Source organism: Rhinatrema bivittatum, chromosome 3, assembly GCF_901001135.1.
Source record: "Rhinatrema bivittatum chromosome 3, aRhiBiv1.1, whole genome shotgun sequence".
Classification (NCBI taxonomy): Eukaryota; Metazoa; Chordata; class Amphibia; order Gymnophiona; family Rhinatrematidae; genus Rhinatrema; species Rhinatrema bivittatum.
Window position 1 is genome coordinate 272,402,996 of NC_042617.1, and position 14,254 is coordinate 272,417,249.

At 46.9% G+C, this 14,254-nt stretch overlaps 1 protein-coding gene across 1 annotated transcript; it reads right to left on the reverse strand.

Moving 5' to 3' along the window:
• Window positions 1-2,408: 2,408 nt before the first annotated feature.
• FKBP11 (FKBP prolyl isomerase 11) lies at window positions 2,409-13,758 on the reverse strand. The gene is made up of 6 exons (XM_029594636.1): window positions 13,496-13,758; window positions 13,136-13,198; window positions 12,514-12,601; window positions 11,996-12,029; window positions 5,474-5,544; window positions 2,409-2,636 (listed from the first exon to the last, which is right to left on the reverse strand). Exons 1-6 carry the CDS (start codon window positions 13,610-13,612, stop codon window positions 2,425-2,427), a joined length of 585 nt encoding a protein of 194 aa, XP_029450496.1. The 5' UTR covers window positions 13,613-13,758; the 3' UTR covers window positions 2,409-2,424.
• Window positions 13,759-14,254: the final 496 nt, after the last annotated feature.

A 14,254-nucleotide genomic window follows, 5' to 3' on the forward strand; every position in this document is an offset into this window, starting at 1 on the left:
TGACTTAGAAAATAGCCACTGCTATTACTAGCAACAGTAGCATGCAAAGGACTTCGTTTTTGGGTACTTGCCAGGTTCTTATGGCCTGGATTGGCCACTGTTGGAAACAGGATGCTGGGCTTGATGGACCCTTGGTCTGACCCAGTATGGCATGTACTTATGTTCTTCATTGCACGTCCTACCCGCAGACTGGCTTCCGGATTGTCCCACTCCCGGGTCATGAGCTGTAATAGCATCGGGTGGAAAGGAAACGTCTTAGGAGGAGCCCAAAGGCCCGACAGGACAGGATCCACCATGGAAGGCTTCGAAACTTGCTGCGGAGCCTGAATCCCCAGCTCCGCAAGAACATGAGGATCAAGCTCATCTCTGCGAAATAATCTGAGCATCCGCAGATCAGCTCGCTCCAACGGGATGGACTTTTCAGCTTCCTCATCCGCGTCCACACTGGGAGGGTCCTGCGCTGACCGTCCTAATTCTGGTGGAGTCCTGGCCTTCCGTGGGTCTGGGGACCTTCGCTGTTGGAGGCTCCTGAGACTGGAAATCAGACTCTGCTTCCAAATACGCTTTGTGCAGTAAAAGCACAAATTGCGAAGAAAAAGGGTCCTGTCTCTTTAAGCCCCCCCCCCCGGGAGCAACCCTGCACCAGGGGGAGAAGCAGGCAGAGTCCTGAGGTCTCTCAGGGCTCAGATTCGGCAGGGAAAGCTACGTAGGGAAATCTCCTCCCCCCAAGCACAGCCCTGAATCGGAGCGAGGAGGATCCAAAATGGCCGCCGTTCCCGACTGATCGGGAACGGGGCAGGCCGAGGCCTCCGAGCAAGCAGTTTCTCTGCTGTCGCTCCCAGTCATCCCAGACAGGCCCTCTCCCCCGGGACGGCATCGGGAGCAGAGACCATCTCGGGAGAGCTGCACAGCCGACTCCCTGCAGGCAGAACACCGCGATCCCCGTGGCATTCTGACACGGAGCAGTGACGAGGTAAGCAAAAAAACTGTAAGAAATAGTACCTCCGGAGGCACAGGAGACCTGACCGCTAAGCGCTTGTTTTTTTTTTTTTTTCAATCAACCAGGCCTCACCAGAGGAATTGGAACGTCTCTGGTCTGTTAGGGGGAGGGACCGGCCCACCGGTAAATCCCCCTACTCACCGATGCAAAGGACAAGCTCCGGGCAAGCAGGCTCTCAGGGTCCACAACCCCAGCCGTGTCTACTACCAAGGGGGGGGGTTAGGCTCCAACCCCTTGGGAGGACTTACACTCCTTTTCTCCTTGTAACATTTTTTTTTTTTAACAGATTGATTTAGCCAGAGGAAAAAATTAAAGTCACAATAACCTTCTCAAGCGAAGGTAAACTATGTTTGGGGGTTTTTTTTGTTTGTTTTTTTCAAGGATCTGGAGAAAGAGAAATACTGAAGGATCGCAGGTGGTACACCAGTCTAAGAGGGGGTGCCTCACAATTTTTTCTCTGTCTCCATCTACTGGAAGGGAGGCATAACCCAGCGGTCTGGACTGATCTGGGTATGTAAAGAAAAATAGGGGATGGTTATTTACACTTGCAGAGAGTACAAGGACTAGGGGACACTCCATGAAACTAAAGGAGAGAGATATAAGACAAATAGAGAAAGTATTTTTTCATCCAATGTACAATTAAGTTATGGAATTTGTTGCCGGATGACATGGTCAAAGCATCTGCATATCTGAGGTTAAAAAGGGTTTGGACAAGTTCCTGGAAGAAAAGGCCATAAATAATTATTAGCTAGGTGGACTCAAGGAAATCCACCACTTAACCCTGGGAGAGAGCAAAAAGAAATGGATCTATTCTTTGGCGTCTGCTGGGTATTTCCTAAAGATCTGAAATGGCCACTGTCAGTGACAAGATGCTGAGCTCAGTGGACCTTAAGTCTGACTCAGCATGGAACATCTTATACTTTTATGTATGACCTGTTGGAGATTCTCAAGGACTGAGTGTAGTAGTCAATGAATGAGGGGTCAGTAGCTCTAGGTAACTAGAAGCAGAGCCATGGTTCAACTAGCACCATTATGTTTATCTTAGAGATAGAACCTTGTGAAGTGCATGGATCATGGACCAAATGGATAGGTCTTGATCTGGACACATTCTGCTATTTGGATCATGATCCTCAATTGCATTTTGATTTAGATTTAAAAAACAAAAACTAATACAGTCGAGGACCTGATGTACTATTCAAATAATTCAAAATGCAGGAAATGCCAATAAATCCATAAAGTCCCATCTCTACAGTATCCTTGCTGCACATATACAGATTTAGGACTTTAGGTAAAGAACTCATGTCTTCACCATGGGCCAGTTATGGAAAGCGAGTCTAAAACCATTAGCTAATGGGCCACCATGTGTGCAGCCCTAGAGTTCATCAACAGTAAAAGACTGGAGCCTGGCTCTCAAGGCAAAATATTTATTTCTTTTTGTTCCGCTTCTCTTCCTTGAGCTTTTTCTTGGAGACATGAGGGGTCTTGGCTTTGGAACAGAGATGGAAGCCTATAAGTGCGAGCAGGGCTGGCACCAGCCCGATGCAAATCATGGGCAGCACATCACTTACTATCTTCTGCCAGTATGTGGCCTTGAAAAGTGCTATCACCGTTGTCTCAAACTGCAAGACTGCGTTCTCTGCAGGAAAGAAGAGAGACTGACTGTTAACCCTTCATGCATTGTCCCTTCTATCCCATTCTCATCAGAGAGCCTTCCTCTACTTCTTTCCATCCTGCTCTCATAAGGGAGCTACTGTGCATGGTATCTGTCTTTAATCTTTCCTATCCAGCTCTCATCAAGGAGTGAGCATGCATAGCCTTCCTTTTCTTCTGGATCTCTCACAGCCTCCAGGCAGCTATCATGCATATCTTTTGATGTTTCCTTGGAGCTTAGGACTTGGCTGTTGTTCCACGAATGCATCTCTATTTGTTGTTACCTGACAGTCTCCTCCTTTGGACATCCAGCAAATACCCATGGATTTTCCCCCTATTTTGTATTCCCATCTTGGTCCGACACTATCTCATTTTGCAAAATCTATATAAAGACTATTGAACAATGGCTATGTCACAGTAGACTTAAACTCAATACTAAAAAAACTGAGTTTCTACTGTTAAGCGTTATAGAAAATCCCGCAAACCATCCCCCATCTTCTATTACATTGGGAAATGAAGTGATTGAAATAAAAAAAGTGGTTCGTAATCTAGGAGTACAGTTGGATACCAATTTATCTTTAACAAATCATGTTGCAAAGTTAGTAAAAAATTCTTTCTTTAAATTACATACGTTAAAAAGACTAAAACCTTTGCTATTCAAAGCGGATTTTCAAACTGTTCTCCAATCTCTTATTTTTTTCGGCTTAGATTATTGCAATGGTTTGTTTTTGGGTCTGCACGACTCCACTTTAAAACCTCTGCAGCAGATTCAAAATGCTGCAGCTCGTTTATTAACTGGAACACCGATGAGACATCACATCTCGCCTATCCTATCCAAGTTACATTGGCTTCCAATTAAGTTTCGAATCAAATATTTATTTATTTATTTATTTAACAGTTTTTTATACCGACCTTCATAGTAAATAACCATATCGGATCGGTTTACAATATAACAAGGGAATAACTGGAGTAGCAATTCAAGTGAAATGACAGATAACAATGGTAGGAATAAGTCAAAGTTACAATCAACAGGGAGAGAGAACTTGGAAGCTTACAACAAGCTGGAAGGAAGAAAGGCCGGTAATAAATAAGTAGTGTTACCATAGAACATAGAAATATAAAGTGTTATCCATTATTCACTCGTTAATTCACGACCCTGATTCAACTTGGTTATGTACCGCACTGCGGCTTTATAAACCAACAAGAAGCCTCAGATCTGCGAACAAAAATTTATTGGATGTTCCTACGATTAAGCTCGCTAGATTGAATATAACTAGAGAAAGAGCTTTTTCAGTAGCAGGCCCTTTACTTTGGAATTCACTTCCAAATACTATGAGACAAATTGTTAATCACAAAGAATTTAAGAAATCAGTTAAAACTTATTTATTCAGAGAGGCATTTGCGGATCTAGAAATAGATTCGCAAAATCCTCTCTGATCTGTAATTTACTGTTCTTTCAGTTACCTATACTCTTGATTTGGTATTCTCAGACGAAATATGGTGTAATTCTTTTTCAAGGTTTTTTCTGACTTTATCTTGTTTATTGTAAAAAACTCAGTTTAGCTAATACTTATACTTTAAGGAGATGTTTATTAGAATTAGGATTTAATGAATATTTTGTAATTTGTTTTCTTTACTGTGCTATTTTTTGTTTTAGAATTTTTTTTTTCCTAATTTGATGTTTTATTACTATTTACCAATGTTTATTTATTTGTTTTATCTCCGATTTTTATTTTTATCTCTTGAACAATCCTTGTAAACCGTTTTGGTCAACTTTTTGTTCGTGAAAAGACGGTACAGAAATGTTTTAAATAAATAAATAAATAAATAAATAAATAAATAAATCTTACCTACATCCCGATGCAATATCGTGTGCTCAGGCTAGCACATGGGTTAAACCGCAGCTGGACGCACGTCCAAATCAGCATGTATCTAATAGCACTCATCACATGTAAATGCCATGTTGATGAGGCTAGTAGCTAGTGCCCCCAATATAAAAAATAACCATGTGCCTGACGTGCACATTTTAACCCTCAAAAATTAACGCCAGCCCTAAAGCTGGTGTTAAGTCGTGAGAAACCCCAAAACCTGAACAGAAAATACTGCTTTTCTGTGGTTCCTCCGACTTAATATCGTTGCGATATTAAGTCTGAGGAACCACAGAAAGCAGTAACATTAAAAAAAAAGTTGACGGCGATCAGTTTAGGCAAACAGACACTCAACTTATAAATGTCCGTTGGAAAACAGATGCCTGTAAAATTGAGTATCTGTTTTCCTAACCCGTGCACAGCCACTTCTCCTGGGCGTCCAATGCTGAGGAGGTGCTAGGGATGCACAATTTCCCCTAGCGCCTTCTTTTTAACGCCACAGCTCATTACCTTGCTGCATTGCGCGTGCGGGAGAGATGGATGGGAGTGCTTAGAGAAAACTTTTTCACGCGCTAATATTGCATCAGTCTGCTAGTGTGTCATTGCACTGATGGTCCTTGGCTAGGAGCCATGTACTTTCAGAATCTGGCCACTAAGTGTCATCCTTGAGCAATGACTCTTCCCCCCCATGCTGGCAGTCATAAACACTATCTCTGCAGCAGCCCCATCCTACTGGAGAGTGGAAGACCTGACTCAAGGATTGAAGCTTAGGCCAATTGCCAAATGCATCTTTTAATCCTTCCAATTTGACGACTATAATAATGGTGTATTTTATTTCTTTTATTCTCTATTCATGATGCATTATTTTATCTTTATCCCTGGACTAAAACTCAGCTTTTTTTTTCTGCTGTCACACACTTCTATGAGCTGCTTGTGCAGCCAGTGAAAGATTTACCTGGAATACTGGGTGGGTATCCTCGCTTCCCATAGGCCAGATGTGGTGGGATAGTCACCCTCCGCTTCTCTCTGGCAGAACAAAAGGTCATATGATGCATGAAACAGCAAAACGACAAACAACTCTAAGGATGCACCAGCATGCTTTCATGTAGCCACGTGTGTAGATACACACTCAAACTCACAGCTAGAGCTTATATACGGTGGTGCAGAGAGAAGGAACACATTGCAAGGGTGAATGTGTGTAGAGAAGTGGGATGTGATTAGTTCTCATTGACAAATATCTTGTTTCCACATCTCAGGAAATTGAAGTGAAACTTTCCTATCTTTGTGCCAAAACTCTGTAAAGGAGCTCTAGTTCACTAAGAGTATACAGGGTGTTAGCATTTCCAGGATCAGCAGCACTCTGGGGCAAGCAGGCTGTAGAGTGCTGGAAAATACTACTACAGGGCTCCTGCCTGCTCAATATTATCTGATAATTTTCATTCCTGTAGTACCACAGATCAGTCCAGACTCCTGGGTTTTGCCTCCCCTCCAGCAGATGGAGACAGAGAAGTTTTGACAGACTCTGCCCTATATCCTAAGGTGCCACCTAGGGTCCATCAGTATTACTCAGTATCAAAGCAGAATGGCTCAAAACCAAACTAATTATATACAACTAACACATTACCTGAACTGGCGCACTAATCCCAAATGGGAACAGAACCCGTTGAACAATGTGAACAAAATTGATCTGCAGACCCAAAATAAACAACTGCTAAACGAGCGGACTCTCCGTTACCTCTATGCATAAAGCGGGCGGGACCTCTGGACTGATCCGTGGTACTATAGGAATGAAAATTATCAGGTAAGAACTAATTTTCCTTTCCCTGTACATACCCAGATCAGTCCAGACTCCTGGGATGTACCAGAGCTTTCTTACCTGGGGAGGGACCTGGAGAGGCCTGCTCGGAGCACACCTTCTCCAAATCCCCCAGAACCCAGGGCCTCGCAAAGGTGTGTAAAGACTTCCATGTAGCCGCCCTGCAAAATTCTTGTGGCAAGACTTGTTGACATTCCACCCAAGAATGGGTAGAATGGGCGTGAAGTCCAACCAGTAGGGGTCTACCACGCAGCAAATATGCTGAACTTATAGCCTTTTTCAGCCAGCGGGCTATCGTAGTCTTAGATGCCATAAGAACATAAGAAATTGCCATGCTGGGTCAGACCAAGGGTCCATCAAGCCCAGCATCCTGTTTCCAACAGAGGCCAAAACCAGGCCACAAGAACCTGGCAATTACCCAAACATCAAGAAGATCCCATGCTACTGATGCAATTAATAGCAGTGGCTATTGCCTCTTTTTGGACCACTCCACAGCACAAAAAGATGGTCGGACATACGAAAAGCATTCGTAACATCCAGATAACGCAGCAAAGCCCTGCGATCATCCAGCTTCCTTAAGTCTCTAGAAAGGGGATCCAACCGGTCCAGTTCTGGAAAGGACGGGAGCTCCACTAAATGATTCAAATGAAAGGAGGAAACTACCTTTGGAAGAAATGAAGGAACCTTCCCGTAAGGAGACTCCAGAATCAGAAATTCTCAAGAAAGGTTCTCTGCAGGATAACACCTGAAGCTCAGACACCCTACAAGCAGATGTGATAGCTACCAGAAAAATCACCTTTAACATGAGATCTTTCAGCGTTGCCCTTTTTAGAGGCTCAAAGGGCACAGCACACAGAGCTGTGAGAACCAAGTTTAGGCTCCAGGAAGGACAAGGGTGTCTGACCAGGGGACATAAGTGCTTTGCACCCCGAAGGAAACGAGCCACATCCGGATGCGCAGCTAACGCTACCCCTTGTATTGTAACCGGGTAAACAACCGAGAGCTGCCACTGCACTCTCAGGGAGCTACATGATAAGCCCTTGGATAGTCCGGCTTGTAGGAAACACAAAATATCCGACACCAATGCCTGGGTAGGAACAACCTCACGTTCTACGCTCCAAGATTCAAAGACTTTCCACACCCGGACATAAGCGAGGAAGGTGGACGTTTTCCGAGATCTCAAAAGTGTAGCCACAACCACATCAGAATAACCTTTGCCCTTCAGGTGCTGCCTCTCAAAAGCCATGCCGCTAGACAAAAGCGATTGGCCTCTTCTAAACAGACGTGCCCTTGATGCAGAAGGTCCGGGAGATCCCGAAACTGCAGGGGTCCTGCCACCACTAGATTGACCAGATCCGCAAACCAGGGACGCATTGGCCACTCTGGAGCTACGAGTATTACATTTGCCAATCAGAGACCAAGGCAGAAACACGTACAGCAGGCCAGGGAAGAACCAGGGTATCTACCCCTTCTGCTCCTGTCTCCTTGCAGCGACCAAAGAAGCGTGGTGCTTTGGCATTCCTGAACGTCGCCATCAGATCCATGCTGGGTATGCCCCACGTGTCGCATATGAGCTGAAAAGCCTCCTCGGCCAACTCCCACTCCCTGGGATCGAGGCGGTGACGACTGAGAAAGTCTGCGTAAACGTTGTTGACGCCGGCTATGTGAGACGCCGCAATGCTGACCAGATGCTGCTCTGCCTAGTTTATCAGCTGTTGAGCTTCCACAGCCACTGGTTGGCTTTTGGTCCCTCCTTGGCGATTGATATAAGCCACCGTGGTCGCATTGTTGGACAGTACCCTGACTGACTTCCCCTGGAGGAGTGGAAGGAAAGCTTGTAACGCTAAACACACAGCTCTGGCCGCCAAACGATTGCTCGATCACTGAGATTCTTCCTGGGACCATTGCCCCTGCATGGATTTCCCCAGATAAACCGCTCCTCAGCCGGAGAGACTGGCATCTGTGGTAACCACTGTCCACTCGGGCACTACCAAGGGAACTCCACGGGTTAAGTTGTCCGAGAGGAGCCACCAATCGAGACTGGACCTTGCAGAATCTGTAAGAGGAAGGGGCAGATGAAATCGTTCGGAGACTGGCTTCCATCATGAAAGCAAAGCTGACTGTAAAGGATACATATGAGCAAAGGCCCATGGCACTAACTCCAGAGTGGAAGTCATCGATCCTAGGACCCACAAGTAATCCCATACTCTGGGAGTATGCTTGGACAATAAGTCTCGAACTTGTCCCTGCAGCTTGCAAATGCGGTCCGCGGTAAGAAAAACTCTCCCCCGTTGCGTGTCTAACAGGGCTCCCAGGAATTCCAAGGACTGGGAGGGAACCAGCAGACTCTTAGCAAGGTTGACCACCCAACCGAGTGATCTCAGTAGCTGAAGCACTCTGTGGACCGACGAATGGCAAAGCAACTCCGATTTCGCTCGAATCAGCCAGTCATCCAGCTATGGATGCACCAAGAATCCTTCCCTCCGGAGTTGTGCTGCTACCACAACCATTATCTTGGTAATGATCCTGGACGCGGTGGCAAGCCCGAAAGGCAGAGCTCGAAACTGAAAATGATGTCCCAGGATGGAGAACCTTAGGATCTTCTGGTGGGTGGTCCAGACGCCGATGTGTAAATATGCCTCCGTTAGATCCAGCGATGCCAGAAACTCTCCCTTTCACACTGAGGCAATGACGGACTGTAGAGTCTCCATGCGGAAGCGGGGCACCCAAAGGCATCTGTTGACCCGTTTTAAATCTAAAATGGGCCGAAAAGCCCCCTCTTTCTTGGGTACCATGAAGTAAATGGAATAGCGGCCTCTTCTCTGTTCCGCAGGAGGAACTGGCGTAATGGTGCAGAGCTCGAGAAGGCACCGCAATGTGTCTTGTACCGCCTTTCCTTGTACCTCATAAGCGCATGGGGAGACCAGAAACCGATCCCAAAGGCGACGTGCAAAATCTAAAGCATAACCTTGTCTTATCACGGTGAGGACCCCCTGGTCTGGCGTCAATTTGGCCCATTCCTCGTAAAATAGAGACAGTCTGCCCCCTACGACCGGCACCAAGAAATGGACCGGCGTCCCTTCATTGTGGAGACTTAACCCCAGGCACAGACTGGGGGTTACCGGTTCTACCAAAGTGTCAGCTTCAAAAGGACTGGGACCATGACTGCTGTCTGCTCAAAGTCTGCCTAAAAGAGGAACTGGTAGACCACGGCGTTCAAAATCTTCGATTCCCACGAAAGCGAGACAGAGTAGAAAAGGAGCCCCTTGACTTGGGTCTATCCTCTGGCAATTGATGAACTTTATTCTCTCCCAGGTTTTGAATCATGTCCTCCAGGTCCTTTCCAAAAAGCAACTTGCCCTTGAAAGGCAGAGAGCCCAGCTGAGCTTTGGAAGAAACATCCGCAGACCAGTTCCGTAACCACAGAAGTCTGTGTGCCGAGACAGCCGAAACCATGGATCTAGCCGAAGTCCGCAACAGGTCGTACAGAGCACTATAAGCGACTGCAGCTTCCAGACGCCCCACCTGGAGACTTCCCTCTCTGAAAGAAAGCGTTGGCCTGCAGTTGTTGCACCCAGCGAAGGCCAACTCTCAAAGAAAAACTGCTGCACATGGCAGCTTGCACTCCCAGTGCTTTCAAATATTTTCTTGAGCTGAAGCTTCAACTTTCGATCCTGTAGATCCTTGAGGGCTGTCGCTCCTGTGACTGGGATGGTGGTCTTTTTGGTGACTGCTGACACCGCCGCATCCTCCTTGGGAACTCGAAGAAGGTCTAAAGCTTCCTCTGGCAGAAGATATAGCTTATCCATTGCTTTACTAACCTTCAACCCTAGGTCAGGGGTGTCCCATTCTCTGAACAGCAGGTCAGTAACCGAGAAATGAAAAGAAAAGGAAGTGGTCGGACCCCGCAGGCCCAACAACACTGGATCAATAGCCCCCATCCGGGATTCCTCTGGCGGCAATTCGATGCCTAACTCCCCTAGAATTGCAGGGATAAGCGGACCCAGCTCATCCTTTCTAAAATGGCTGACCACCTTGGGGTCGTCTCCTTCAACAATATGGGAACTGCGGACTGAATCCTGCTGTTGATCTGCATCCCCGACCACCCCCAGCGGAGGCTTGGATGGTAGGGTCTGGTCATCTGGGTCAGAAACCTGCAAGGAAGAATCTGTGTCTATATGGGGCGCCACGGACCGTAAGGGGCACTTAACTTTTGAGGACCTAGCGCTCCCCCTAGGTTTGGACCGCTTTCGTGAATTTGAAATTGGCACCACAAAAGAATTCTCTCCAGCCTGCTTTTTCACAGACTTCATGGCCTTAAAGGCCTTATGAAGCAGTAAAATAAACTCCGAGGAGAAGGAGGAGTAATAGGAGGATTCTGAAGTCCCCTCTGTCGCAGGCAAGTCATGCCCCTTTGGTTCGCGCCCCCCCCCCCCCCGGGGGGCCATTTGCTGCGGGGATAAAGGCAGGAGAATCCCCTCCCCCACTGCGGCTCGCGTCGCTGCTCTGATAGAGCTTAAAATGGCTTCCGTTCCCGCGCTCAGCGGGAACGGATCAGGAGAAGGGGGCCGTGATCTACTAACCCCTGTAGGAGCTTTGCAAGCGCTCTGCACATTGCCCCCAGCCGCTGCGAAGGTTCCTTTCCCCCCCGGGGAGACATGAGGAGCAGAGGACGTCTCGAGAAAGGCGCGCACGCATGCTGAGCCACACGCCCAACATGCTGTTCTCCCCGGCATCGCTAAAGGAAGAAAAAACGACCCGGAGCGGCGAAAACAGCAGCAAAAAGCCTGGCAGCGGCAGTGAGGGAAGGGAGCGTCCAAGCACCGAAAATAAAGATTTGGTTGGTTTTTTTGGTTTGTTTTTTTTTTTAACTTGCCCGGCAGTCTTCTATGGGTCCTGGTCCTTCTGGGGTGAGTGAACTGGGCTCCCCAGTATCACACCCAGCGCTGCTTGTAAGTGGCAATAGGACCATCGACCCTTAGCCGCAGCTGCCTTAAGCACCAGGGGGGCACGGTCCCCTCAGGACCTGGCAACCCCTTGGGAGGCTGAAGAAAATCCTCTGTCTTTTTTTTTTTTTTTAAGACCTAAGTTTAAGTTAAAGAAAAAAACTCCCTGCTTACTTTGTCTACTTTTTTTTTTTTTTCACTAAGTAACAAGTACAGACTGTAGGTTTTGCACCTCCACCATCTGCTGGAGACAGAGAAATACTGACGGACTGTAGGTGGCACCTTAGGATATAGGGCAGAGTCTGTTAAAACGTCTCTGTCTCCATCTGCTGGAGGGGAAGCAAAACCCAGGAGTCTGGACTGATCCAGGTACGTACAGGGAATGTCACATTTCTACCACTGGACATCGCCAGCTGACTAGCTAAGTACTAAATATTTTAAACTTAATATAGCAAATGACTGCAGGATTTCTCCTCAATACATCTAAAATATAACTTTCAAATCAATTCTTATATCACTCATGAACGCCTCTCTCTATAAAAAAAAATGAAAATGTTGCTGTACAGGCCACTTACATGCATGCACCTTTGCATTAATTTGTAGACACAGCCTTTTATTGTACACATCAGATATATGATTACATCACAATCCTGTATCCCCTACAACTTTATACACAGAGCCCCCCGACCTTGCACAACAGAAGTCAGTGACTCACCCAACGCACATGTCCAGCAAGCTCTGCTCCAAACCTGAAACCGTGGGAGAAACAACATGAGTGTTTCAGAATCCATATCTCAAGACAAAGATACATGGTGAGGTCATGGTCCTGCCACATCACCGTGCCAGGAGCCCCAGAAAATCCCATGAGAAACAAAGGAACTGGTCACATCTGAGGTGAGGAACATGTACCTCTGATGAAAGCTTTTGGCATGAGTGTCTGCAGAATGGAGTGGACGGGGATAACAAAAACAAATAGGGACGTATAGAAATAAAATCAGAGAAATCATTACAAAAACAATTGATCATTAAAATCGATGGTGGCAAGGGGACTGCACAAATGACTCCCCCTTGCCTTCCCACCCTACCATGAACAGTATACTAAAAGGTGATTCAGTCTTTGTCCAGGAACTCCCTGTCAGAATTCACCCATCCAAGAGGAGACAGTGTACATATTGGGTCGGGGTGGTACAGACGAACATTTTCCCCATTTACAGAAACGACTGAGCAGAGTACCTGGGATCACCTGTTTTTTCCCGATCTCCACCACCAGAGGGTCCCGTGACAAGGAGCTGTCAATCACCCTCCCGTCCTGCAGCTTCCCCTAGAACACACGGAAAACAAGTTATTATGGTCAGAGATTACCATCTGACAGCTCCATCTAGGAATAAATCTGCAGGGGAGAACCCAAAGGTAAACACCCACCATCCACTTTTTAAGTGAGCCACATACGCTTCCTCCATCCATCTGGGGCCCAAAGCCGAAACATTGGAATCAGAAATATGCGCACCATAGGGCTGGGGTCTCGAGGACATAAGAATATAACAAGCGCCATGCTGAGAGAAGGCAAGTTAGATTTCTTCTACAAATTGTATTCTATAAAGTTCCGTGATTATTTTGTTTTCATTATTTTTATTTTTATGTGATCTGAAAGCTGTTTTCCCTTTACACAACACATGCAGCCTCCTCTCCCCACCCCCCTCTCTGACTCCTCCCCTAAGCTCTGTCCCCACCTCCTTCTCTTGCTTCCCATTCTCTGAATGCTGACGTGTTATTGTTGGAACTCAAGTTGGTGCCTGCGGCTGGCACCCTGCTCCCTAGTCCCAGCCCCCGAGAGCTGCCACCACCTTCCTCTCACCGTGTAGTGAAGATGCAGCGTATCCCCCATAGCAGCTGTCACGGAGCATGAATCCGGCTTCAGCTACAAAACAAGAAAGGAGTAAGAGACAGCAAGGGAAAAGGGAGACCATGAACGGAAGGAAACATGAGAGCCGACATCGAGGCACACCAGTGAGAAAGAGGGGAGAAGAAATTAAAAAGGAATAAAGTTACAAAGGCAAAAAGAGACCAAAGAGAGGCAGAATGGAGTTTCTGCTTTATGGGCTGTCCGGACAAATGGGAGAGGTAAAGGAGAGGGTGCAACTAAGCGTTGTAGAACAGAGAAAGGATCCTGCAGGCAGAGAGGGAGAGATCCGATTTGAGATTTTGTGGATCTCACCAGGGTCTCGATAAGCAGCTCCCCTGTGGTTTCCGTGTCACTTTGGGCCTTGGTGAGGGGGCAGCAAAGGAGAAACAGCAGTGGGAGCACCCAGGGCAGAATATACCCCAGCTGCATGGTTTGAGAGGAGCACGGGAGGGAATGTGACAGTTGGAAACAGAGGGGTCAGAGACCAGACACTGCTGCCTATCCGTCCAGAGGAGATGGAGGGAAAAGAAAGAGCCAGCAGCCGAAAGACCAGAGAACCCAGCCTGAAAGAAGGAAGTCCCGCCCACTCTCGTTGTGCCCACCCTCCCTAACTCTTGCCCCGCCCAACAGTGTTCTGCCCCCTCCCTATCCACCTCCTACCTATATATTCCCTTCCTCTCTTGCCTGTTTGGTCTTCCTTTCTTAGGCTTCTCCTGTGTATCTGAGGCCTTTTCCTTACCCACTCCCGTTCACTGTGTGTCTCTTTCACCCTCTTCCCTCCCCTCCCTCACTGCCTCTTTAGTCTAATCATCCTCTGTGGGATTATTTCACAGATTACAATCAGCAAGGAAGAGATAAGGCTGAAGTTCTCACCTTCTGTGCACCCTGGAGATAACAATTTGTCCTCAGATCCCTAGTGAAAAATCAAACAAAGCTTATGGGCCTGAATAGATTGTATGTAACATTTACAGAGCAATGTACAAGTCCATGCAGTACCTGTGAATAACTGGAAATCCGTGTAGCACCTATGAATGACCGCAGCAACCTGAGGCCCTAGATTATTGTAGGACA

Excerpts from the sequence above, each read along its gene's own strand:
- FKBP11 (XM_029594636.1), bottom strand. The coding sequence starts at position 13,612 with ATGCAGCTGGGGTATATTCTGCCCTGGGTGCTCCCACTGCTGTTTCTC. Across the intron at positions 13,199-13,495 it reads AGCTGCTTATCGAGACCCTG|CTGAAGCCGGATTCATGCTC; the intron begins GTGAGATCCACA and ends CTTGTTTTGTAG. Across the intron at positions 5,545-11,995 it reads TTGCTGGACATGTGCGTTGG|AGAGAAGCGGAGGGTGACTA; the intron begins GTGAGTCACTGA and ends TTGTTCTGCCAG.